Source organism: Myripristis murdjan, chromosome 1, assembly GCF_902150065.1.
Source record: "Myripristis murdjan chromosome 1, fMyrMur1.1, whole genome shotgun sequence".
Lineage (NCBI taxonomy): Eukaryota > Metazoa > Chordata > Actinopteri > Holocentriformes > Holocentridae > Myripristis > Myripristis murdjan.
The window spans coordinates 12,563,980-12,588,172 of NC_043980.1; the positions used below are offsets into that span (position 1 = coordinate 12,563,980).

The 24,193-nt window shown below is 40.1% G+C and overlaps 1 protein-coding gene across 1 annotated transcript; it reads left to right on the forward strand.

The window, feature by feature from the left end:
* Positions 1 to 699: 699 nt before the first annotated feature.
* On the forward strand, positions 700 to 22,951 carry LOC115361805 (CD209 antigen-like protein C). The gene is made up of 7 exons (XM_030055444.1): positions 700 to 810; positions 1,092 to 1,191; positions 20,209 to 20,304; positions 20,408 to 20,659; positions 20,775 to 20,926; positions 22,067 to 22,167; positions 22,614 to 22,951. The coding sequence occupies exons 2-7, from the start codon at positions 1,098 to 1,100 to the stop codon at positions 22,753 to 22,755; spliced, it is 837 nt and encodes a 278-aa protein (XP_029911304.1). The 5' UTR covers positions 700 to 810; positions 1,092 to 1,097; the 3' UTR covers positions 22,756 to 22,951.
* The last annotated feature ends 1,242 nt before the right edge of the window (positions 22,952 to 24,193 follow it).

The window sequence follows — 24,193 nt, forward strand, 5'->3', positions numbered from 1 at the left end:
GTTTATGAGGAATAAAACTGTTGCTTTCTGTTCAGTTCATGTTTTATTATCCTTCCTGGGGAATTTTGATTTGTAGTAATGTTGATTTGTAGATTTGTAATCAACACAATTCTAATCAGCCATCATACACAACAACAACATAAGTCATGGATGCAACATTATCTGCAGGTTTGGCACCCCACTGATAGGAGAGAAATGCGATACCCTAAAATGTTCACCTAATGGCAGAGCCTCAAACTCCCTCTGTTAGAAATGATCTGGACAAGCCAAAATGGACCTTTTCTAACACTGATTTGCTGGAAGATCCTTGACCACAGATTGACAAGATTTGGTCCTCTCTTTTACGTTGTTGATTTATTCAGTAAAATTATTGTCATCAAAGCTCAGATAAAAAGCATTTAACTCATCAGCAAAATGTTTCTCTGAGTTATAACCATCAAGACTGGGTACCTTACACATGACATGACCTCAGCAGAACTCCCTGTCCATTGTAACGCTGTTGAACACCATTTACCTGAATCACTTCACTGTGAACTCTGAGACAGAATGACAGAAAATGATACCCTGCTTTTTTTATAACGACTCATGACTTTCTTGGATATAGAAACTGAAAATTGACTGGGACAGATTTCCCCTTTATATTTCTCTGTGTAAGCATGTCTCAAGCTCATAGCTTTTTCCTTTGGCAGAGTGGGAAATATCAGTGGCGACATACTCGCTGCATCCAGCCCTGAATGACTGCAGATACAAGATTAAATACTTATTTCAATATTAACAATATTTCAATATTTTGGGCAATCAAAGGTACAGGTAAGACTTCTTTTTTTTACTATCTGACAATTATTTATTTACAGAGCGACTTAAATGGCTTTGCTATGCAATCACTACTAAAATGCATGCTTTGTGCAAAAAATTGAAATAAAATAGCAGAAAATTTCAGATTGTTAGCTGTTCCCAAAGTAGAGACAAGTGCAATAACAACACTGCCTAAATATCTTCATATCTGTCTCATATAACTGTAACAACATGTTTTAGACAGGTTTTTAGAAGCTTTTAATTTGCAGTATTTTTGTATCTCTGTGATCCAACAGGCAGTGATGGGTGAGAATCTGGATAATTCAGCTATGGTAACCATGGAGCTTGAGGACACTTCAAAAGAATGCGGACCAACAAGACGAGAGCAACTTTCAAGTATTGTTACATGCATCGCTAACACACAAACACAAAACTAGACGCAAAAAAATGTATTTCAAGAGATTACACAACCAGCTGCAAGGATACTTTGGTTTGTTTTTGTGATTTAGGCTGTGTAGCTAAACATGGACAAGCTGCTGCAGTGTTTCTGGGGCTGCTGTGTCTTCTCCTCCTGGCTACAGTCACTGGCCTGGTGGCACACTGTAAGTTGGACATTGCTTGTTCAGTCAACTGTTGAACTAAGTTTGTGGTGTCATGATTACTAGCACTGATTTAAATAGATTATGTCTTTAACATTTTGCAGATATCCAAAGAATGGGAAACCAACAAGCAAGTTTCAGTGCTATGACTCAAGAGAGAGAGACAAATTACTACACCCTTTTCAGAGAGAAAGAAAGGTTACAGAGCAGCTACAACAACCTGACCAACAAAAGAAACCAGCTGCAGACCAGTTACAACTACCTGACTGAAGAGAGAAACCAGTTACAGAACAGTTACAACACCCTGACTGAAGAGAGAAACCAGTTAGAGACCAGTTACAACAACCTGAATGAAAAGAGAAACCAGTTACAGTCCAGTTACAACAACCTGACTGAAAAAAGAAACCAGTTACAGTCCAGTTACAACACGTTGACTGAAGAGAGAAACCAGTTACAGTCCAGTTACAACACCCTGACTGAAGAGAGAAACCAGTTACAGTTCAGTTACAACAACCTGACTGAAGAGAAAAACCAGTTACAGACCAGTTACAACAACATGAGTCAAGAGAAAAATCAGCTGCAAGCGGAGATTGAAAGGCTGAGAGGGAAGATAACAGGCATGGGAAACTAAACATTTTCTCTGCATTACTCTGGGTCATAAAATTATTGACTGTAAATGTATATTTATGTACAATTTATGTATAAATGCCTTTTGTTTTCTAGAGCTGACCTCACAAATATGCCCAGACGGATGGACCAAGTTCAGCAGCAGCTGTTACTTCATCTCTTCAGAAAGTAAAAACTGGGAAGAGAGCAGGCAGGACTGTCTGAGGAGAGAAGCTGACCTGGTGATCATCAACAGCAGAGAAGAACAGGTGAGGGATGGGCTGGGAGAGTTTAGATGTTACTTACACCCTGACATTAAAGCCTAACCCTAACCCTAACCCTACTTTACCTGTAATGTACAATATTTGTACCAAGAACTGGCTGTGTGCTACACTGAATCCCTGATGAAGAAAGTTCCCAAGTCTTCAAGTTGAACTTAAACTCCAACAACATTCCAACAACATTTTTGCAAAAATAGGTGTGTTTGTGTTTGCATTATGGGTGAACTATTCCTTTAACATGAATCTCAGGCTAAATGCATTTCTGAAGTGAGGAACTGAAGAATGCAGTTGTTTCCTCTCCTCTCTTCAGTCAGGATACTGTAACTGCATTCTCCAGTTCCTCAGAACTCCTCATCAGTCAGTGTCGCAGGGATCTTGACAGTGTCGGATGTGGAACTGTAATACAGGTCAGGCAAAAATGCTTGGCCATTGAGGGTTCAGTTTCTGTTTTGTTATTACATGAGAGGTAAATTTCTTCAGCTCTCATCTCTGATGCCGGCTATGGGACAATAATCACATATCCCAGGTTCAAATACACATGTGCAGCACAAATATTAGAAAAAAGTGGCAGCTGAGTTGCTTGAGATCTTTCCATGATATGTAAACATAAGTCATGACAATGAGGTCAGTCATACATCAGGTCATTAATTAAGCACTCATTAGTAAATATTTCTATGGCAACAGACTTGTGTTTTCATGGGCAGAATTAAGATTGCAGTTACAAGCCAGTAACAATAGTTTCAAGAGTTTTTCCTTATTAATATTATATAAGAAGCTGGTCCAATATCTAATCACAGATCATCTAGAAGGAACTTCTGGTGAAAATACATCCCTGCCATGTATTGTTCTTGTTCCCAAGGATGTTCTCACACAGGCAACACAGACACACAAGCAAGAGACAGATAGAGCCAAACAAAGCTAATATTGGCCACATGCATGTTTAAGATGTACAACAAATGTTTGTTGTACATCTTCACTATTGGTTGTCACAGTCCACAAATTCAGACTCACTGCCTTAGGCTCTGTTTTAACATTTTAAAAAATATATTGTCAAATTATCACCATTTCTTGTAAAATTTTGTCTGTCAATGGAGCAGGGCAGTCGACTGTTCTGTTTGGGAGAGGCTGTGCTGATTAATTTATTCATGACAAACTTGGCAGTGTATTGAAGGCTCATGTTAACAAGAATATCACTCCATATCACCCCATGTAGGTAAAACATAGTCATTGTCTGTATTCTCTGTGTCATTTTTCCATGTCAGTCATTTCTGAAGAAATTTAGCGACAGACTCTGGATTGGTCTGTCTGATCGGGTCAGAGAGGGGGAGTGGAGGTGGGTGGATGGATCAGGTCTGAACTACAGGTAAGAAACAAACTTTTAATGTGACTGTCTGTGACTCAAATGATAGTAAATCAACACTTGTGAATGACATGCTGGCATCTCCTTTTTGCTGTGCTGGTGGAGCTGAATGTGGGATCCTACATGCTGCTCCAAAAACATTATTATGATCAGCTCTTCATCAGATGTGATGAAAATCAACTTAAGTCCAAACGTGTTGTGTTACTTTCACATCTATCAGTTGATCTGACTTTTATCAGCACCAGCACCAGGTTGGATGTGCACATATTTTTTCTTTGAATAATGTGTGTGTGCCATCCATTGGTTGAATCCATGTAAAAAAAGAGTAAGAAGTAATATGTTTTAGGCAAATTTTAAACATTTTCCTTATCATGAACCACATGCCAGTTCCAGTTCTACATGCGATAATACACTACTACTTAACACTAAATGCTATGAAGTTGTTTTGTCATATGATTTAATCATGAATAGGCCCTGGGCAAAAGGTGAGCCTAATGATGCTGATGGAAGAGAAGACTGTGGAGAACTTGTAAAAGGACTAGATGCTTGGAATGATGCGCCTTGTTCTGATGGTCGGTCTTGGATTTGTGAAAAGAAGACTCCAGTCCATCCAGTTGGGATATGAACCACATATTTTTCTGCTACTCTTACATTAAAAAAAAAAAAAAGAAAGCAAAGAACATGTATTATGCCTAAATCAAATGACATGAATGATTTTACTGTGACAGATTGTCTTGAAAAAATAATCCTGCTTGGGTGGATATTTCTGTTTAGAATACATTGCTGTCTCTCATAAGTAAATAAAGTTTATGAGATGTTTTTCTCATAACTGAAGACAATCACCATTAATATGTAAGAGTTTCCGATGGTAGAGATAGCAGCCTATTATATTTGCCTGCTTTCCTGTAAAATACAGACATATATAAAAACATTTTCAAAAAAAAAAAAATCTCATCTAGCAAGAGTTTTTGTACTGCTTGATTATGTGAACTGATTCTTGACTGAATTATGTGAAGTTTAGGGTCCCTGGTTGTTCGTTGTGTTATGTATGGAGGACTAAAAGGGACAGAATGAAATAAATAAATACATCTTTAAATAAATACTTAAAAGTGTCATTAATTAATTAAAATGGGAATTAAATAAATAAATGTGTCATTAAATAAATAAATGTGTCATTAAATGTGTCATTAATTCATTAAAATACCAGTTCATTTAATGTAAAAACATATATATAATTATTTCATTATTTATTTAATTATTTCATGGACCGGTGTTGCAGTGCTTCATGAATTAATTTTATCTGTCAAAGTCACCCATCAAAGTCAGTGGGCGGGACTAACGTGAATCTAGCCCAATCGATTGCTTAGGTCTGAAGCCTGGAAGTCTGCCGGAGCCGGAGGAGTTCTGCTGAGAGCCTCTCCAGTTAAAGTTGCTGCTTCTCTGAGTAGTTCTGGGCAACTTCTCGACATTTTGTGGCTGCACCTATCTAGCACGCATCGCGCACCGCAGTAACATTTGCTCCTGCAAATCCCCCATTTGCTTGAACCGAGTAAAGGTTGCGCCACCAAGTGTGTCAGAATATCAAATCAAATCAAATCAAGCTTTATTGTCATTAAGCTACACATACAGTAGTAGTGCACACAAAATGAGATAGAGTTTTTCACTTAGGATCCCCGACTGATGGTAAAGTCAGCAGTTTAAAAGTCTAACAGCTTTCTGGAGGAAGCTGTTGCTCATTCTAGCGGTTTTGCTTTTCACCGTTTGCCTGATGGAAGCAGCTCAAAGTATTTGTGGAGCGGGGGAAAGGGGTCTCTGGCAATGTTCAGTGCTCTACTCCTGAAGGGATGGGATGTTTCCATGGAGCCATGTCTCCGCAAAAGCAAGCACACAGCAGTCTCTCTCCTGCGGGTGTCTCTTAGCAAGCGTAGCTCGTCCAGCTTGTTGTCGAGGGAGCGAACATTAGAGAGCAAGAGCCACGGTCCTGCTGGTCTGGAGGGGTTAGCCTATAGCCTTTAGCCTGTAGCCTGTAGCCTTTAGCCTTTAGCCTGTAGCCTGTAGCCTGTAGCCTTTAGCCTGTAGCCTTTAGCCTGTAGCCTGTAGCCTAGCGTGGATCCCGGCTCTCTTCCCCCTCATTTGTTTACGTTTTCACCGCTTGCGCTCCCTCCTCTCCCTGGTGACAGCCGGTGTAGACGCAGGTAAAATCCCGTGCTGGCGTAGTGTGTCCACATCAAAGCAGAGTGCCTCAGTTCTTGCAGCATGCTTTACCTGATGTTTAGTAAAGTCTCTCGGCTGTAGGTTATGCAACCTGAGCGTCTGGGTTAAGCAAAACAGTTAAAAACTTTCACTCTAGAATATGTTTACTTGCTCTGCATCAATCGATTATCTGAAGTCGATCTGTCTTGGCTTGCTGTGCTGGGTAACCAATCAGGTGTTAGGATCCGCCCACTGACTTTGATGGGTGACTTTGACAGATAAAATTAATTCATGAAGCACTGCAACACCGGTCCATGAAATAATTAAATAAATAATGAAATAATTATATATATGTTTTTACATTAAATGAACTGGTATTTTAATGAATTAATGACACATTTAATGACACATTTATTTATTTAATGACACATTTATTTATTTAATGACATATTTATTTATTTAATGACACATTTATTTATTTAATTCCCATTTTAATTAATTAATGACACTTTTAAGTATTTATTTAAAGATGTATTTATTTATTTCATTCTGTCCCTTTTAGTCCTCCATAGTTATGATGCACAGTGAAGAGTGTTTTACTGAGTCTGAGGCTGTCCCTGGTCCTGCTCCCCCTGCTGGCCATGCTGACTCCTGCACCTTCCACAACCATTAGTTTTGCTGCAGAAATGCATTTATGCACTTGGTTGTCTTGGTCCCACTGTTCTCCCACTTCCTCCCCCATTTTGTGTGTGTGTGTGTCTCACATGTTCATGTATGCATGCCCTGTGTGAGTGTGACTGTAATGTTTGCCACCACTCTAAATAAACCTGAATTTGAAATTGAGACTGTAAAGGACAAACGACTTTTGGGTTCCTCCAAAGGCAAAACAGTCCAAAAGGAACCTTCCTGGAATATCGTCATATGTCAAGAGCTTGTGGAAGTAGTGTAAAATTATTATTGGCTAAAATTCATTACATGTTGCTACCCTTTTATATGCCATGCAGATCAAATGCTGCAAAGCAGTCTGACTAGGAGGATTTAACCACTGAAATGAAACTGAAAAGTAGCTTCAAAGTTAGGAAAATGAAACATTTAATATTGTGCAACACTGTTTCATACATATTCACATTGAGGTTTACTGTGTTATTTCAACCATATATCAAGATAAAAGTGCATACAACTGAATGAAATTATATTTCTCAGGATCAAGGTACAAAACATTCATTAAAAACAAATACATTTAGAAAAAGAGAACATAAAACCTTTCAGTGTATGTGCTGGTTGAACTGCTTCCTCGAAGCTGTCGAGACTATGGCTATGACTGAGAGGATTGAACCCAATCGCACGACTCACAAGAGTTCAACTAAAGTAATTTAATAACAAAAGTAACAACTTAAATTCACTGACAAAGGAAGTAACAAGGAAAAGTATCAACTCAAAACTCAATACAAAGTAACAACTGAAATTCACTATAACAAAGTAGCAACCAAAATCACTCTAAACGAGGAATAACTAGAACAAAAGGCAAGACCAAAGTATCAAGGAAACAAGAGAACAAAACTATGACCAAACAAAGTAACAAAGGAAATACATAACCTGACAAGACTTGACTTGGAACATGGAAATGGACATGGCATAACAGCACAAGACAAAGCAGGACGAACTCGCACAGGACAAAGGGAAACACGGACTATATACACACACAAGGTAATGGGGAACAGGTGGAAACAATCAGGGCGTGGCAGACAATCAGACTAGAGGGAAACACACAAGGGGAAGGGCAAGTGACCTGACACAAGAGGAGAGTGGGATTTCAAAATAAAACAGGAAGTCACGAGACAAGACATGACATAAAACTTAACAAAACCACACATAATTTCTAAGACATGACAAGAACAAAACCAAACAAAACATAACAATTTCTGGGACATGACAGAAGCTACGTCATGTTTTTACTGAGCAAAGATCTGAGAATTGTCAGAATCACAAAACCTGAACAAGTTAGAAGAAACTGGTTGAAGAGTGATCCACTTATCAAATATAGAATATAAACTATAGAATGAGAGACTGAGGAAACAAGGCTGAGCATAATAAAATAAAATAGTTTAATGAAGGAATAAAAAGGAAAAAAACAAGAACTCAAGTCTCTTTTCACATTACTGTGCATATAGAAAAATAGAAATGTGAGATGGCAGAGAATTTGGCTGCCAGGCTGGGGAACAACAATACAGGTGCATGTTTCATTTTGGAGTCCCGGGAGTGCCTGTCAGCTCTGATACTGCTGACACAACAGGCCTTTGAATGAGACCACCAAACAAAAGTGCTCTGTAATAAAGCTGGTGCCCTCTCCAACAACAAATAAACTATTTACAAAATGTACACTATTTACACTATTGACACATCCCCAGGCAGCCAGTACCGCCAGACGCAGAGGACTGCTGCCTCAAGCCAAGGCGCCAGACACAACCAGGGCTTGCCAACCTCGCAAGACACTAAGGAACGGAGGGATGGAGAGGACGGTCAGATCAGCCTGCCAGACGCAAGACTGGCTGCCAAGAAAGAAATCAATAAATCAAACTACCAATCAATAAAGAAATCAATCAAGCAAGAAATCAAGAAAGAAAGAAAGAAAATCAACACGGTGTGCTGAGACGATAAAGTCCTCTTTGGCCAGAACAGGCCACAAAGCCAAGAGAAGAACTCTTCTTTCTTTGCTCTGTTCCAGCAACCTGTCAAAAAAATAAAACAACAACAAAAAGTCAGATCTAATTTGTACCTGGACTGTCTCCTTTTGTCTACTGGGTCATTCTATAATTTTGGGACATCTTACTTCCATGGGATATATTTTGCATGACTTTTTAGTAAAACTTAAAAAATGGGGTGGTCAAATGTCAAACTGGGCTCCAAGGGGAGCACAACATGGCATTAGCAACACACACACCCCAGCACAATAGGCACATAATAAACAACATGACTCAAGACATTGCACATGTGGAAGGGGGGAGGGATTTGGGAAGGGGGAGATGTCCAGCACAGACGAGGGCCGTATGCAGCCACTCATTGCAGCCAATTTATTGTAGAAACAGCCATTTATTATTAAAAATGGCTATATATCAGTACAATCTACATTTACCCTGTCCTCTTTAATCACAACCTTCTAATAAGCCAAAAAAACAATGAAAAGCACTTATTTACTTTTTATTTTGATAAGTTCCCATTCATTAAGTAGAGATAATGAAAACATAAAAATTTTGTGTCAATATATAAAATGTTATATGCAAAATAATATTTTTTATGTGTGTCCCCGAAATCATTGTCAGCTAACTTACCCATTAAAAAAACCCTACCGATAAAGTCTGGTTTATCCAAATCCTATGACCTTCACCTTGTGATGTCATTTCATCCTCAAGAAGACACTCAGCAGGCTGCATGGTATGTTCTTTCTGCCTTTTCATAAATATTTCTTATAAAGTAGTGTCTGGGTCAAGGAAGAATTTTGCAAATGTCAACAGTGTTACTCAAATATCATTATTAAATTATGTTTAATAATATTTTACTTAACTATTTCTGTGATATAATTTTATATATACATACCCAGACTACTTTTATTGTCTACTTTAAGCAAGTTTACTAAACTAAATGTTTCCTTATATTTTCTCCATTGCTGCTTTCAAGTTATTTCTTTCCTCTTCGTATCTCACACACTCCATCAGCTCCATAATGTTGTTTCTTCCTCCCGGTTCCTTCCCATCCTCCTTCCCTCTCCCACCTGTCCCTGTATTGAAAATAAATGTCTGCCTGTTTCTACTAATTCCCAATATTCGTGCCACCGGTTACGACTGTATTTTTTTTATGAGTGCTTTTCCTTCTGCTTTACTTAACCAGACGTGAAGATCAATTTTCTGTTGCCTTAATGACTGCTTTGCTAAAATATCTGCCTCCTTGTTTCCCTCTATTCCCACATGGGCAGGAACCCACACAAAACTCACCCCCAGCCCTCTTTCCCAGACTTCATACGGGCTACTGTGTGCCTCAAAAATTCGGTCCTGGTTGCATGATTTCATGGCTTGTAGACTTGAAAGAGCCACCCAGCTGTCTGATGCTATGACTGATTTGTCCTTCCCGTGAGCTTTTATCCACTGTAATGCTAATATTATTGCTGTTATTTTCACTGTGTACACTGATACATAGTCTGAACACCTCTTCTTAATACTAATTCTCTCCATAGGAATATATACTGCAGCCCCAGTTCGACCTGTTTCTGGGTCTTTTGACTCATCTGTGAATATTATTTGACTATTGCTGTATTTCTCTTCCAAGTACCCCAAGGCTACAAACCCAGCTGCACTGTGTCTCCTCAGAGGTTTCTTGATTTCAAAGTTTACCTCTGGCATTGTGAAAAACCATTTCTCTGATGAGAAATGCAAAACTACAAGTTGGACGTCCTTGGCGTGAGTGAGTGCAGATGGACTGGTTCAGGACGTAAGGTGATGAAAGAAGGTGCAACTATCCTTTTCTCTGGAAAAGATGATGAACACCACAGTGGTGTTGCTCTCATTGTAAGTAGGGGGGTATCAAAATCTCTCATGGAATGGGAACCCATCAGTGACAGGTTAATCAGAGCTAGGTTTGACTCCTGCTACTGCAAACTGACTATCCTACAGTGCTATGCCCCAACAAATGAGGCAGAGGAGGAAGACAAGGAGGACTGGTACGAGCAACTGCAATTTGCAGTCTCCAAGGTCCCACAACATGATATGCTACTGATTATGGGAGACCTGAATGGTAAAGTTGGAAGTGAAAACATCGGAAGAGAGAGAGCAATGGGACGACATGGCTGTGGAACAATCAACGACAATGGAGAGAGGCTTGTGGAGTTTTGCCTTAAACATAGATGCAAAATAGGAGGAACTATCTTCCCACACAAAGACATCCACAAATTCAGTTGGAGATCCCCAGATGGACACACCGTCAACCAGATTGACCATATCATCATCAACAATAAGTGGCAGCGATCCCTACTGAATGTCAAAGTCCAGCGTGGAGCAGATGTCGGCAGTGATCACTATCTGGTGATCGCAAAAGTTAGGCTAAAACTGCGAGCAACACCTTCCACCAAACAAGGACGTAAAGTGTTTGATATCAACAAGCTTCTCATACCAAAAGTCCAGAAAGAATTTACCATTGAGCTCAGAAACCGCTTCAAGGTACTTGAGGAAGATGAAGAGGGAAAAGGAGAGAACAACAACACACTTGAAAGGACGTGGGGAAACATCATGAAAGTGTACAAGGAAACAGCAGAAGGTGTCATTGGTTTTAGGAAGAAAGGAGACAAGCAATGGATAACATCTCAGACATGGATGAAGATCAGTGAGAGAAAGAAAGCCAAAGACAAACTGCTGAGTGCGAAGTCACCCAGACTAACTGAACATGCAAAGGAAGAGTACCGGATGAAGGACTTGGAGGTTAAGAGGCAAGAAAGGATAAGAGGGCCTACACAGAAGGATTAGCAAGTGAAGCAGAAGAGGCTGCAGCACGGGGACAACTCAGTACTGTATACAGGATCACCAAACAGCTGAGTAGCCAAAGAAACACCACCTACACGAAAATTATCAAGGACAAACAAGGCAAGCCGTTAACCACTGAAAGGGAACAAGCAGCAAGATGGGCTCAGCACTTTGAAGAAGTGCTCAATAGACCTGAGCCTGAAATCCCTGCAGATCCAGAATCTGCAGAGGACATTGTCATAAACACAGATTCTCCCTCCAGAGCTGAAGTAGAGGCAGCGATCAAGAAACTCAAGAAGGGGAAAGCCCCAGGAATTGACTCGCTGCAGGCAGAACTGCTGATGGCAGATATCAGCACAGCCTCTAGAGTTCTAACGGAGCTCTTCTCTAAAATCTGGAAGCACAGTGTCATCCCAAAAGACTGGAGTAAGGGACTTATACGCAGGCTTCCAAAGAAAGGAGATCTGAAGAGCTGTGATAATTGGCGAGGCATTACACTTCTCTCCGTCCCTGGCAAGATCTTCTGTAGAGTACTCCTCGAGAGATTTGACAGCGTCATAGATGAAAAGCTTAGAGATAAGCAGGCAGGCTTTCGCAAAGGCAGGGGATGCATATGTGGCCGGGCCCAAAAGGCCGCACTTTAAATTACTAATAAATAAATAAGAACAATCACTAAAAACCGACAACGCCACCTAGGGATGATTAAAAGAGCCCTAGGACTCTATAAAAAAGGACTCACAGGTTCTTAAAAATCAGGGGAGCAGAGTTAAAAACCAACACGGGGACAAAACATCCAATTAAAACTAGATTTATTACAATAAAAGAAGTCAAGGGCGGTACCACCAACAATAATTCACACATGTGAATAAATACTAATAAAACAATAAAATGATAAAAAAATAAATACAAATAAAAGGATAAAAATGCTGCTTCTCAGCGGTAAAAAAACTCAGTCCGCGGCCAGTCCAATCCACTCCTGTCCCGTATCCCTGCGGCTCCTCCACGTCCTCGCAGCCTCTCCGCACCAGCTGCCGGTCTCCCTCACTCCGTCCGTCCCTGCGGAAACACAGGAAACCTGGCGAGTGTGGTGCTCAACTGTAACTTGGCTACTCCACTGACGACCCTCTTATAGCCCCCGTGTCCGCCACGAATTAAGTCGGGTATACTCACGGTTGTCCCGGGCGACAGCTAGTGAACTGCCGGCCCAGGCCTGAGTAAATTAGCGGTGGCGGACTTTGGGCTACCGCACGCCTTTCCCGGCACTACTCCGTCGTCCTCACATTGGGGGACCACTCCGTCAGGTGGTGGACTGTCTTCGCCGAACCGCTGCGTGTTCCCTCTCTCGGCCGAACCGCTCTGTCGACCCTCCGCTGTTCCTCGCTCGTTGCTCCGTCGTCGCTCCCTTTCCCGCAGCTCGCTCCGTCCATAAAAGCAGTGTCCGTGCCTTTGTTTTCAGCGTCCCACACCTGTCGCTTGTTTGCTGATTAGTTCGTGATTGGAGGTGGGGCTTCGCAAGGGTCATTCAAAGTAAATGCAGCATGCATACTTAAAAATAAATAAATACACTCAAACAACCAAATAATTAAAATACGATAAAACCACAGCAAACGAAGTAAAACACACACATACTACATGCATAATAAAAACACAGCACTCAGGTAAAATAACACAACATGCAATAAAACAACATGCCATAATTCTGACCCTGTCACACATAGACCAGATCTTCACACTGCGAAATATCATTGAACAGTGTACTGAATGGAAGGCACCCTTATATGTCAGCTTTGTCGACTTCGAGAAGGCATTCGACAGTGTCCATTGTGACAGCTTATGGAAAATCTTAAGGGCCTATGGAATACCATATAAAATGGTAAACATCATCAAGAGTTTCTATGAACACTTCAAATGTAGCGTCATAGTAGACAACATCTTGACGGAATCATTTCCTGTGAAGTCTGGAGTCAGACAAGGCTGCATTCTCTCACCAATCCTGTTCTCTATTGCAATAGACTGGGTGATGCGTCATACAACATCAGACCGCCCCCATGGAATCCAATGGACCCTGTTCTCCATCCTAGAAGACCTTGACTTTGCAGACGATCTGGCAGTCATCTCATCTACCCACACCCACCTCCAGGAGAAATCTTGGAGAAAAGTTATGCTGAGTAAATTGGTCTGCAAATAAATAAGAAAAAGACCCAAGTTATGTGCATCAATACCCCAACAGACCCTCCTATTGCCATCAATGGAGCGACACTGGAATGTGTTGAGGATTTTACATACCTCGGAAGCCACATTAGCAGTGAAAGTGGAGCACAAAAAGACATCAAGTCCCGCCTTAACAAAGCCAGAGGAGCGTTTTGTCAACTTCGTAATATCTGGAAGTCCAAGCAATACCGCCTCAAAACCAAGATCAGGATCTACAACAGCAATGTTAAGGCCGTCCTGCTGTACGGCTCTGAGTGCTGGAGAGTAACAAAAGCTGATATGGCTGTGGTTGATATATTCCAGAACAGCTGTCTTCGTAAAATCTGCCGCATCTTTTGGCCAAATAAAATCTCAAATGAGGAACTGTATAAGAAGACCAGAAGCATGCATATGTCCCTCGAAATAAAGAAGCAAAGGCTGCAATGGTTCGGCCATGTGTTGAAGATGCCAGATGAAAGGTTGCCTAAAGTGGCCTTGAGGTGGACCCCGATAGGGAAGAGGAAGAAAGGAAGACCAAATAACACCTGGCGAAGGACCGTGATGACGGAACTGAAAGAGATGGGTCTCTCCTGGAATGAAGCACAGGCCAAAGCACGGGACAGGGTCCAGTGGCAGCGGATGATTGCAGCCTTATGCCCCAAATGGGACGAAGAGGATAAGTAAGTAAGTAAGTGATTGTGAAAAACCGTGGGGGAATCCTTGATACTTTATCGACCTGGATCTGATTTAAGCATGCCCTTTCCGCAACTCCATTCCCAATTTGTCCGAAACTGAATGCATTGCTGTTTTCATACTCCCAACACTTCCTCAGGGTATTCTTTGTGGGGTGACCCTCCTCATGTGCCTTAAAATTTATCCAGTGTGCCAGCATGATTTTCATTCTTCTGATTCTCAGTGGCTGTTCTTCTGTTTCCATCTGCATGGCTGCCACTGGGGAGGATTTACACGCCCCGCAACATGTTCTCAGGCCTTGGGCTTGCTGCACCTCTAGTTTTTTTAAATGAGTGTCTGCAGCTGACATGTAGGCTATGCGCCCATAATCTAACGCAGCTCTCATCACGCCTAACAGTGACGCTCTTGATGCTCCCCAGTCTCTTCCAGATATACATTTTAATAAATTATTCACTTTTTTACATTTGTTTACAAGCCTGTCGATATGCTGCTTCCACGTCAGTTTTTCATCAAGCCACAACCCCAAGAATCTTACTGTACTGACCTGCTCAATTTTTTGGCCATATAGATGTAAGTCCATGTCTTTATTTTTTCTGGAAAAGCATATTGTCTGTGTCTCGTTTACTGAAAATTTGAACACCCAGCAATCAGCCCACTGTTCTACTTTCCCAATTGCACCCTGCAGTTTCTGTTGTAAATACTTTAAATTGCGCCCCCTAACCCACAAGGCCCCATCATCAGCAAATAACGACTTCCCTACACTTGGTTGGACTTGCTCAAAGATATCATTAATCATAATATTAAATAGTGTAGGGCTGCACACACTCCCTTGGGGCATTCCGTTCTCTATACAGTACAGTAGTAGTAGTTAGTGTCCAACCGCACCTCAATCTTCCGTTCAAACATAAAACTTAAGACCCAATTGTACATATTTCCTGTGATGCCTAATTTGATCAGACCTTCCTTCCACAGCATATCATATGCTTTCTCGACATCAAAGAAGACTGCTAGAACTACTTCTTTACTAGCTTGAGCTTTCCTAATCTCTGATTCTAACACTAATACACTGTCCATAGTCCCTCTTCCTTTGCAAAAGCCGCTTTGAGAATTTGACAAGAGGTTATTGCTTTCTAGTAGTAGTTTAGCTGTTCCATAACCATGCGCTCCATTATTTTCCCCAACTGAGAGGTAAATGCAATGGGTCTATAGCTAGCTGGGTCTGACTGATCTTTCCTGGGCTTTGGTATTGGAACTATAACTGACTCCTTCCACTTGACTGGAATTTTACCTGACTCCCATATTTTATTGTACAGTTTTAACACAAGTTTGAGTGCTCTACCACTACTACTTGGTTATTGACCTGCAGCTCTGGGATTTCATAGTTACTATTAATTCCACTCATTTTCCTGATCATTCCCCATATATCTGTTAATTTTGTCTCTCACCCTATCTAGTTACAGTATTGTCTCCAGGATGTCCTCTTAGCCTGGCGTATAGCTCTGCGAACTACTGCCTGCGCTCTCTTGTACCGTGTCAACGACTCCAGTGTATGATGTTTTTTGTTTGTTTTTTTTAAATCCTGAACACTCTGTTTCTTTCTTTGATTGCTCTGCTACAGCTTTCATTCCACCAGGGTAAGCTCTTTCTTGTTCTCTTTCCCTTCATTTGTGGAATTTATCTTTCTGCTGCTAGCCTTATTGCTCCCACCACTCTCTCTTTAAATTCCTCCTCTCGTCATACTTTCTTCATCTATTTCTCCACAGTTGTTATCACTGATGGCGCAGAATGTTTCCCAATCGGCTCTTTCCAACTTCCACTTTGGTGGTCTTTTCCCACTATCCTGTACTGGACTAACTCCAATTCTGCAAACTATTGGATAATGATCGCTCCCCATAGTCGTATGGTTTAGCACTTCCCACATACTAATTCCTGCTATCCCAGCCGACATTAGAGTGAGATCAATTGCACTTTCAGTGTTCCTTGAGTTGTTATATTGAGTGCTCCTGCCATCATTAATAAAGACCATCTCACTATCATCGATGAATTATTCTATTATCTCTCCATTGAAGTCTGCTTTTGCTCCCTCATAAAGTATTGTGTGCAATCTCCACACCAAATTGATGGTGATTTCCTGCAGACCGCCGCAACATGTCTGTACTTCTGGCATTTGTTGCACCTAAGCGGCGGGGGGGACAAATGGCCTGACTACATAACTCATGTACCCGATGTACACTTTATCTGGCAGTTTTGGCTCATCAAACTTGATTTTAATGTTCAAATGCTGTTCACCTGCTGTGCTCCAGACACCCTCCTCCATCTCACTTCCTACCCCGTCACTTCCCTCTGCCATCTCTCCTGTCCAACCCTCTGAGACTCGTACCCCCGTCCACAAGATCAAGAGTCCAGAACAGCAAAAACTTCAGCTGGATATGATGTGATAATTCGGTGATGAGTGTGGCTTCTGCGATGGCTTAAAAACCGTGGTTGATGAGGAGAGTGGTGGCAGGTGTGCTAGGGCATGCACTGGTGATTGGATGCCTTGCCTGTCAGTCAATCAGGAGACAATGTGGAGGGAAAAACCTGGCACGGAATATGTGGAGCAACACAGATATGCCAGTCCGCTGACTAGGGAGGACTGGCGCCAGGGCGAACTGTGACAGTTTGCGCTCAAAACGACCTGTTTGATACTAAAGACACCACACAAAATTCTCACCAGTGATATTTGGACCTCCAGGGCAACTGAGAGTTACCTGATTGTGAGTGTTCATTATATTTTGAACTGGGAGATGAAAAGTGCAGCCGTACGAACACATCCACTGTATGAGAGCCAGGCAACCACACACTGATGAATTAATGAATACACTGAAACATTTACATATATACATAGATGTTTCGCTCCCACTTAACATAAATAATGTGCCCAAATAACATAGCTGATGTAAACTGAAGTGTTAGTGTTGTGTATATTTTAAAAGGCCATACTGTTTTGTAAAATAATGGCAATAATTATTAAAATATTAGGAATGATATAAACGTTATTGTAATTTAAATCCTGTAATATTATACATCTATAGGATTGAAGAAAACATGCCAGTTATTTTGCACGAACATGTCAGCACTCATAGGGGAGAGTGGGGTAATTTGTGCCAAGGGGCAAGTAGTGCCACCCCTGTTATCTAGAAAACCATAGAAGAAGTTGGTCATGTGACCACATGTTTTTGAACAGGCATCCATTTCACTCACCCTGCAAAGAAGGGAGACACATGGCTTGAGAGGTAAGCACATTTAAGTTCAAAAAACATTTTTTTGCCCTCCAAAATAAAATTTCTATGATCAAGGTTTTTTGATTGCTGTGTTTGAACAATTATAGAAAACTTTGAAAACAGTTCACACAGGTTTTAATACTTTAGTAAGCTACACCATGAGTCTATACAGTTAGCATGATGTTAGCTCAAAACAGCTGGGGGATGCATTTTTTTCCAAATGGTGGGCTTGGGGTAATTTGTGCCAAAGGGCCTGGGGTAATTTGTGCCAGTGGCACAACTTGTGATTATATACTATATATTACTTTATTGTATTTTATTGTTATTGTACATTATTTTCTTACCTTTGATCACTAAAACTATTCAGATTCAGATGAAGATGATTTGCAGGTGCTCATTTTGGAAGTTTTATTTTGTTCTGGGTATGTGTTCATGTGGCACTAGGCCTTGTTATAGAAAAGTGGCCTGTGATCTTGTTAAAATAATAAATAATTTTGTGTTGAATTTGTTTTGATTTTGTATAGCATTATCATTTGTGAGATTAAAATGACCTGTTTTACTTCAGTTATCAATGGCACAATTTACCCCAGTGTATTCTCTCTAATGGCACAATTTACCCCGCACCGGGGGCAAGTTGTGCCACAGAACCACTTTTTTTTTCAAAAGCTATATTTCTCAAACAGTCTATATAAGATCCAAAGTGATTGTTCCCAGGGATGCACAACATCCTAAAATATATGTGCATATTTTAGTTGGAGGCATTACTGTAATCCCCTCACTTTAAAGGCACTTTAAGTAAAAATTGGCACTACTTACCCCACTCTCCCCTATATGTGAAAAAGTGTTGCTGACAATGTATTGATTCTGTGCTTACCTAAGAACAAATCTTAAATAAATGTTGGTGAATGCCAGAATCTTCTTGAAAATCAGGGTTTTCGGAACAATTTTGCTCTTAACATGTAGTGAATGAGGCTCACTGAATTCTCATTTGGTATGGCCCCTGATGTGGGGAAAATGCATTTTCTTCTTCTTGCAAGCATTCATTTGCTCTGAATATAAAACAGTAATGGACCTAAGATTGACCTCTGGGGGACACCACAAGAGAGTAATCATTATATGCAATCATACTCAAACTGTTTTCTCAAAAGGCTAGCTTTTATCTTTACTTAAGAACATTTTTAAGTGAGGAACTGGAATACTCCAGTACAACTTTACTGTACACCCATGGTAACAGCACTGTTATTGAGAATTCACATCATGCAAATGAGCAACTCTGGTTTAATTTATATCACTCTATTTTTGCCACAGGCAGTTTCACTTCACTTTTTACATGTGACCTTATATAGTTAATATCAAGCAGCTTCTGTGAGTTTTGGAGGCAAGGATAAGGAAATGAATCAGAAAAGGGGGAACATGAGAAGTGAGAAGTGATCATTCCATTAAGCATCTTCATCAAGGGCCGATAATATGAGTCTTTCATCCCATTAAAGTCCCATAAAATCTTTTCAATCTCAAGGGATCAATGAAAATTCTTCTACTTTTCTTCCTACAAGCCTTCAGTTTATGAGGAATAAAACTGTTGCTTTCTGTTCAGTTCATGTTCGATTATCCGTCAGGGGTAAATTTGATTTGTAGTAACATTGATTTATAGATTTGTAATCAACACAGTTATAATCAGCCATCATACACAACAACAACATAAGTCATGGATGCAACATTACCTGCAGGTTTACAGATCGACAAGATTTGGTCCTCTCTTTCATGTTGTTGATTTATTCAGTAAAATTATTGTCATCAAAGCTCAAATGAAAAGCATTTAACTCATCAGCAAAATGTTCTCTGAGTTATAACCATTGAGACTGGATACCTTGCACATGACATATGACCTCACCACCACAACTCCCTGTCCATTTTAAGGCTGTTGAACACAATTTACCTGAATCACTTCACTGTGAAGAATAAATGATAGACAATGATACCCCATTTTTTAATAGACTCATGACTTTCTTGGATATAGAAACTGAAAATTGATTGAGACAGATTTCCCCTTTTTATTTCTCTGTGTAAGCATGTCTCAAGCTCATAGCTATTTCCTTTGGCAGAGTAGGAAATATCAGTGGCAATATACTGGCTACATCCAGCCCTTAATAACTGCAGATACAACATGAAATACTTATTTCAAGATTAACAATATTTCAATATTTTGGGCCATCAAAGGTACAGGTAAGGCTTCTTTATTTGTTTTACTATCTGGCAATTATTTATTTACAGAGCGATTTAAATTGCTTTGCTATGCATTAACTACTAAAACACATACTTTGTGCAAAAAATTGAAATAAAATAGCAGAAAATTTCAGATTGTTAGCTGATCCCAAACTAGAGACAAGTAAAATCACACATCTGCCTAAATATCTTCATATCTGTCTCATATAACTGTAAAAACATGTTTTAGACAGGTTTTTAGAAGCTTTTAGTTTGCAGTATTTTTTGTATATCTGTTTTCCAACAGGCAGTGATGGGTAAGAATCTGGATAACTCAGCTATGGTAACCATGGAGCTTGAGGACACTTCAAAAGAATGCAGACCAACGAGACAAGAGCAGCTTTCAAGTACTGATACATGCATCGCTAACACGCAAACACAAAACTAGATACAAGAAAGGTATTTCAAGAGATTACACAACCAGCTGCAAAGATACTTTGGTTTGTTTTTATGATTTAGGCTGTGTAGCTAAACATGGACGAGCTGCTGCAGTGTGTCTGGGGCTGCTGTGTCTTCTCCTCCTGGCTACAGTCATCAGCCTGGTGGCACCTGGTGGTGAGTAGGACATTACTTGTTCAGTCAACTGTTGAACTAAGTTTGTGGTGCCATGATTACTAGCATTGATTAAAAAATACATTATACCTTTGTCATGTTGTAGATGTCAAAAGAACAGAAAACAAACGATGTTACGGTGCTCAAGAGAGAGAGACATATTTCTACAACCTGTACAGAGAGAGAGAGCTTTTCCACAGCATTTACAACAACCTGATCAATGAGAGACACCAGTTACAGACCAGTCTCAACAACCTGACTGAAGAGAGGAACCAGTTACAGACCAGTTACAACAACATGACTCAAGAGAAAAATCAGCTGCAAGCAGAGATTGAAAGGCTGAGAGGGACGATAACAGGCATGGGAAACTAAAAATGTTCACTGCATTACTCTGGGTCATAAAATTATTCATTGTAAATGTATATTTATGTACTTTATGAATAATTTATGTTTAAATGCCTTTTGTTTTCTAGAGCTGACCTCACAAATATGCCCAGACGGATGGACCAAGTTCAGCAGCAGCTGTTACTTCATCTCTTCAGAAAGTAAAAACTGGGAAGAGAGCAGGCAGGACTGTCTGAGGAGAGGAGCTGACCTGATGATCATCAACAGCAGAGAAGAACAGGTGAGGGACGGGCTGGGAGAGTTTAGATGTTACTTACACCCTGACATTAAAGGGATACTTTACCTGTAATGTACAATATTTGTACCAAGAACTGGCTGTGTGCTACAAGGTGAACTTAACTCAAGACACAAGCCATCTCTAATTCAGTGTAAAATGAGGTTTCACACTTTTACAACAGCAGAACGATATCGATATCAGAAGTTCTGTTTTAAGAGCAGACACTCATCATGCAGCCATGTACAAATTACTTCCCACATATATCACATGGGAGAATATGAGGGGATTTTCTGGAAGTGATCTGTGCACAACACTTTTGCAAAAATAGGCGTGTTTGTGTTTGCATTATGGGTGAAGTATTCCTTTAACATGAATCTAGGGATAAATGCATTTCTGAAGTGAGGAACTGAAGAATGCAGTTGTTTCCTCTCCTCTCTTCAGTCAGGATACTGTAACTGCATTCTCCAGTTCCTCAGAACTCCTCATCAGTCAGTGTCGCAGGGATCTTGACAGTGTCGGATGTGGAACTGTAATACAGGTCGGGCAAAAATGCTTGGACATTGAGGGATCAGGTGCTGTTTTGTTATTACATGCGAGGTAAATTTCTTCAGCTCTCATCTCTGATGCCGGCTATGGGACAATAATCACATATCCCAGGTTCAAATACACCAATACACCAAATACACCAATACACCAAGCAACAGACAGATAGAGCCAAACAAAGCTAATATTGGCCACATACATGTTTAAAATGTACAACAAATGTTTGCTACAAGTTTGCTTGAATAGCTAAAGGGAGTAGATGTGAAAATGCTAGAATATTAAATATAGACATCTGAGAAACTTCACTTTTGGTTGTCACAGTCCACAAATCCAGACTCACTGCCTTAGGCTCTGTTTTAACATTTTAAAAAATATATTGTCAGATTATCACCATTTCTTTCCCTTATTAGGAGTAAAATTTTGTCTGTCAATGGAGCAGGGCAGTCGACTGTTCTGTTTGGGAGAGGCTGTGCTGATAAATTTATTCATGACAAACTTGGCAGTGTATTGAAAGCTCATGTTAACAAGAATAGGGCTATCACTCCATGTGGGTAAAACACAGTCATTGTCTGTATTCTCTGTGTCATTTTTCCATGTCAGTCATTTCTGAACAAATTTAGCGACACACTCTGGATTGGTCTGTCTGATCAGGAAACAGAAGGGGAGTGGAGGTGGGTGGATGGATCAGGTCTGAACTACAGGTAAGAAACAAACTTTTAATGTGACTGTCTGTGACTCAAATGATAGTAAATCAACACTTCTGAATGACATGCTGGCATCTCTGTTTTGCTGTGCTGGTGGAGCTGAATGTGGGATCCTACATGCTGCTCCAAAAACATTATTATGATCAGCTCTTCATCAGATGTGATGAAAATCAACTTAAGTCCAAACGTGTTGTGTTACTTTCACATCTATCAGTTGATCTGACTTTTATCAGCACCAGCACCAGGTTGGATGTGCACATATATTTTTTCTTTGAATAATGTGTGTGTGCCATCCATTGGTTGAACCCATGTAAAAAAAGAGTAAGAAGTAAGAATATACTTGAGGCAAATTTCAAACATTTTCCTTTGACATGCCATAATATACAAGTAATTAACACTAAATGCTATGAAGTTGTTTTGTCATATGATTTAATCATGAATAGGTACTGGGCAAAAGGTCAGCCTGATGATTATGGTGGAGAAGACTGTGGAGAAGTGAGACCAACACGAGATGGATGGAATGATTTTCCTTGTTCTGAGAGTCTGCAGTGGATTTGTGAGAAGAAGACTTGTTCGGGAGTTTGAGATATGAACAACATTTTTTCTTGTCCTCTTACATTAAAAAAGAAGAAAGCAAAGAACATGTATCATGCCTAAATCAAATGACATGAATGATTTTACTGTGACAGATTGTCTTGAGAAAATAAAATAGCCTGGCTTGGGTGGATATTTCTGTTTTGAATACATTGCTGTCTCTCTTAAGTAAATAAAGTTCATGAAATCACCATCAATATGCAAGAGTTTGAGATGGAGATGAGAAAGAAAATTATATTTGCCTGTTTTCCTGTAATATAAATTAATGCATAAATAAATAAACATTTTCAAAAAAAAAAAAAAAAACCTCAGCTAGCAAGAGTTGTTGTACTGCTTGATTATGTGAACAGCTGATTCTGGACTGAATTATGAGAAGTTGTGAAGTTTCGGGTCTCCCCCCATCTTCTGTGTTTGTGTGTGTGTGTGTGTGTGTGTGTGTGCGTGTGTGTGTGTGTGTGTGTGTGTGTGTGTGTGTCTCACATGTTTGCGTATGCATGCCCTGTGTGAGTGTCACCAACTTCCTCTCAGCCCCTCGTCTGCTGCCTTGGTTGAGTCCTCTTGCTTCATTATTTGCATGATGACTGTAATGTTTGTCATTTGCTCACAGCATCAATGCCAACTGCCCCCCTGTCTGGCCAGGAATGGGCTCTCCTGTCTGTGATCCTTTTCAAAATTTCTTCCACGTTTCCCAGTTCAGCTGTTTGCTTATTTTTTGAGTGGGGAGTCATAGCTTAAGTAACTTCAAAGTTAGAAAAATAAAACATTTATTTTAACATCGTGCGACAATGTTGTGTACATATTCAGATTCAGGTTTACTGTGTTATTTCAACCATATATCCAGATAAAATGTATTCAACTGAATGAAATTACATTTCACTCATGATCAAGGTGCAAAACATTCATTAAAAACATATAAATACATTTAGAAAAAAAGAACATAAAATCTTTGTATGTGCTGGTTGAACTGCTTCATCAAAGCTACGTCATGTTTTTACTGAGCAAAGATCTGAGAATTGTCAGAGTCACATCACCTGAACAAGTTAGAAGAAACTGGTTGAAGTGTGATCCACTTATCAAATATAGAATATAAACTATAGAATGAGAGACTGAGGAAACAAGGCTGAGCATAATAAAATAAAATAGTTTAATGAAGGAATAAAAAAAAAAAAAAAAAAAAAACAGGAACTCAAGTCTTTTCACTGAAACAACCCCAGGTAACTTATTGTACCAGCGACCAGGGTCAGGTTACTGTGCATATTTAGAAAAATAGAAATGTGAGATGACAGAGAATTTGGCTGCCAGGCTGGGGAACAACAATACAGGTGCATGTTTCATTTTGGAGTCCAGGGAGTGTCTGTCAGCTCTGATACTGCTGACACAACAGGCCTTTGAATTAGACCACCAAACAATAATAAAGCTGGAGCAAAAA

Excerpts from the sequence above, each read along its gene's own strand:
- LOC115361805 (XM_030055444.1), top strand. The coding sequence starts at position 1,098 with ATGGGTGAGAATCTGGATAATTCAGCTATGGTAACCATGGAGCTTGAG. Across the intron at positions 20,660-20,774 it reads GCTGAGAGGGACGATAACAG|AGCTGACCTCACAAATATGC; the intron begins GCATGGGAAACT and ends TTTGTTTTCTAG. Across the intron at positions 20,927-22,066 it reads TCAACAGCAGAGAAGAACAG|TCATTTCTGAACAAATTTAG; the intron begins GTGAGGGACGGG and ends TTTCCATGTCAG.